Here is a 1,214-nt window from a genome sequence, read left to right on the forward strand (position 1 = left end):
TGTGTGTGTGTGTGTGTGTGTGTGTGTGTGTGTGTGTGTGTGTGTGTGTGTGTGTGTGTTTTGCCTTGTTTTTCAGTTTTCAGTTCTTTGTTTTATCAAAACAAACTTTGTACTTACTACCGTGGCTGTCCAGTTGGCACTTGTGGATTTCCGTGAACATTTGGATTTGGAAGTGTTTGATCCTGTCCAGACACATCTGTCATCTGTCTCGGGTGTCTGGCGTTTTGGTTTTCCTCGGGGTTTACCTGGTTCCTTTTGTATCTTTGGTCGTAATCCATCGTGTAACCTGCACACCGACAACCTCGGAGAAGATGTCTGCCTGAAGCTAGTTAGTCTGCGGGCACCAGTTAATGTGTTTCTATTCTAAGCCCAGTTTTCTTTTCCAAGTGTAGTCAGGCGACGTGAGGGCACAGCGGAGTGGGAGGATTTTTTTTAACCAACAGCGCCATCTGCTGAGGACAAATGGCAGAGGAGAATTTTAAAAGACCTCTCAAGACCTCTTAAAAGGAACCCCGACTATTATGACAAGTTACTCTAAATATGTTACAAATTATCTCCACTACATAAAAAACATACTTGAGAATAACTACAGTTTCTTTGTTATTCATTAAATCTTCGTTGTTTAAAACTATTTTGAAGCCGTGAGAGCGGCCATGTTTTTTTTGCACACAATGCATTCTGGGACGATAACATGGGCTTTGGAGTTGACGTCACGCCGCAATGCATTGTGGGAGCGCGGCGTCTACGAATCAAAACAAACTCACTGTGTTGGAACGACGGCGACAAGAAACATGCTTAAAAGCAGCTCAAAAGAAAACGGACGGTATAGAGACCGATTGCGTCCAGAGGCGAAGCAGCGGTACTTGAAAAAAAGTGTGCATTGCAAATCTGGACCCATATGAAATACGGCAGTGGAGTAAAGACCCAGACGACTTATCGCCACTGTCACCGCGGTAAAGTGAGCCGTCATTTGTGAGCCGCGGTCAAGCCAGCCGCCTCTTATCCGCCGCATAAATTTCCTTGCGCTTTTACACCAGTCTTTACAGTAGCGCCGTTTCGCTTTATATGCCGATTGAAAGCCTAGACCCGCGCACACGTGCACGCGCGCGAACAGTCACACGTGCATGGGCGTGTACAATGAAACAGTCCAATACAGTCAATACAATTATGGAAATGTCAGAAATTCATTAAAAATCATCCTTAGTAGTTGAGGT

The 1,214-nt window shown here is 45.0% G+C and overlaps 1 protein-coding gene across 3 annotated transcripts in view; it reads right to left on the reverse strand.

Moving 5' to 3' along the window:
* epsti1 (epithelial stromal interaction 1) overlaps window positions 1–1,102 on the reverse strand; it is a 20,251-nt gene extending 19,149 nt beyond the window's left edge. The window contains exon 1 of one of the 3 annotated variants that reach the window (XM_042227776.1): window positions 118–745. In XM_042227776.1, the coding sequence (XP_042083710.1) occupies window positions 118–278 (161 nt within the window). In that variant the 5' untranslated portion in view covers window positions 279–745. Of the gene's footprint in view, window positions 1–117 lie in introns of all 3 variants that reach the window. The other 2 variants (XM_042227777.1, XM_005940031.3) reach the window with 2 other exon arrangements.
* Window positions 1,103–1,214: the final 112 nt, after the last annotated feature.

This window comes from Haplochromis burtoni, unplaced genomic scaffold, assembly GCF_018398535.1.
Source record: "Haplochromis burtoni strain Fernald_Lab_line unplaced genomic scaffold, NCSU_Asbu1 Contig_280, whole genome shotgun sequence".
Classification (NCBI taxonomy): Eukaryota; Metazoa; Chordata; class Actinopteri; order Cichliformes; family Cichlidae; genus Haplochromis; species Haplochromis burtoni.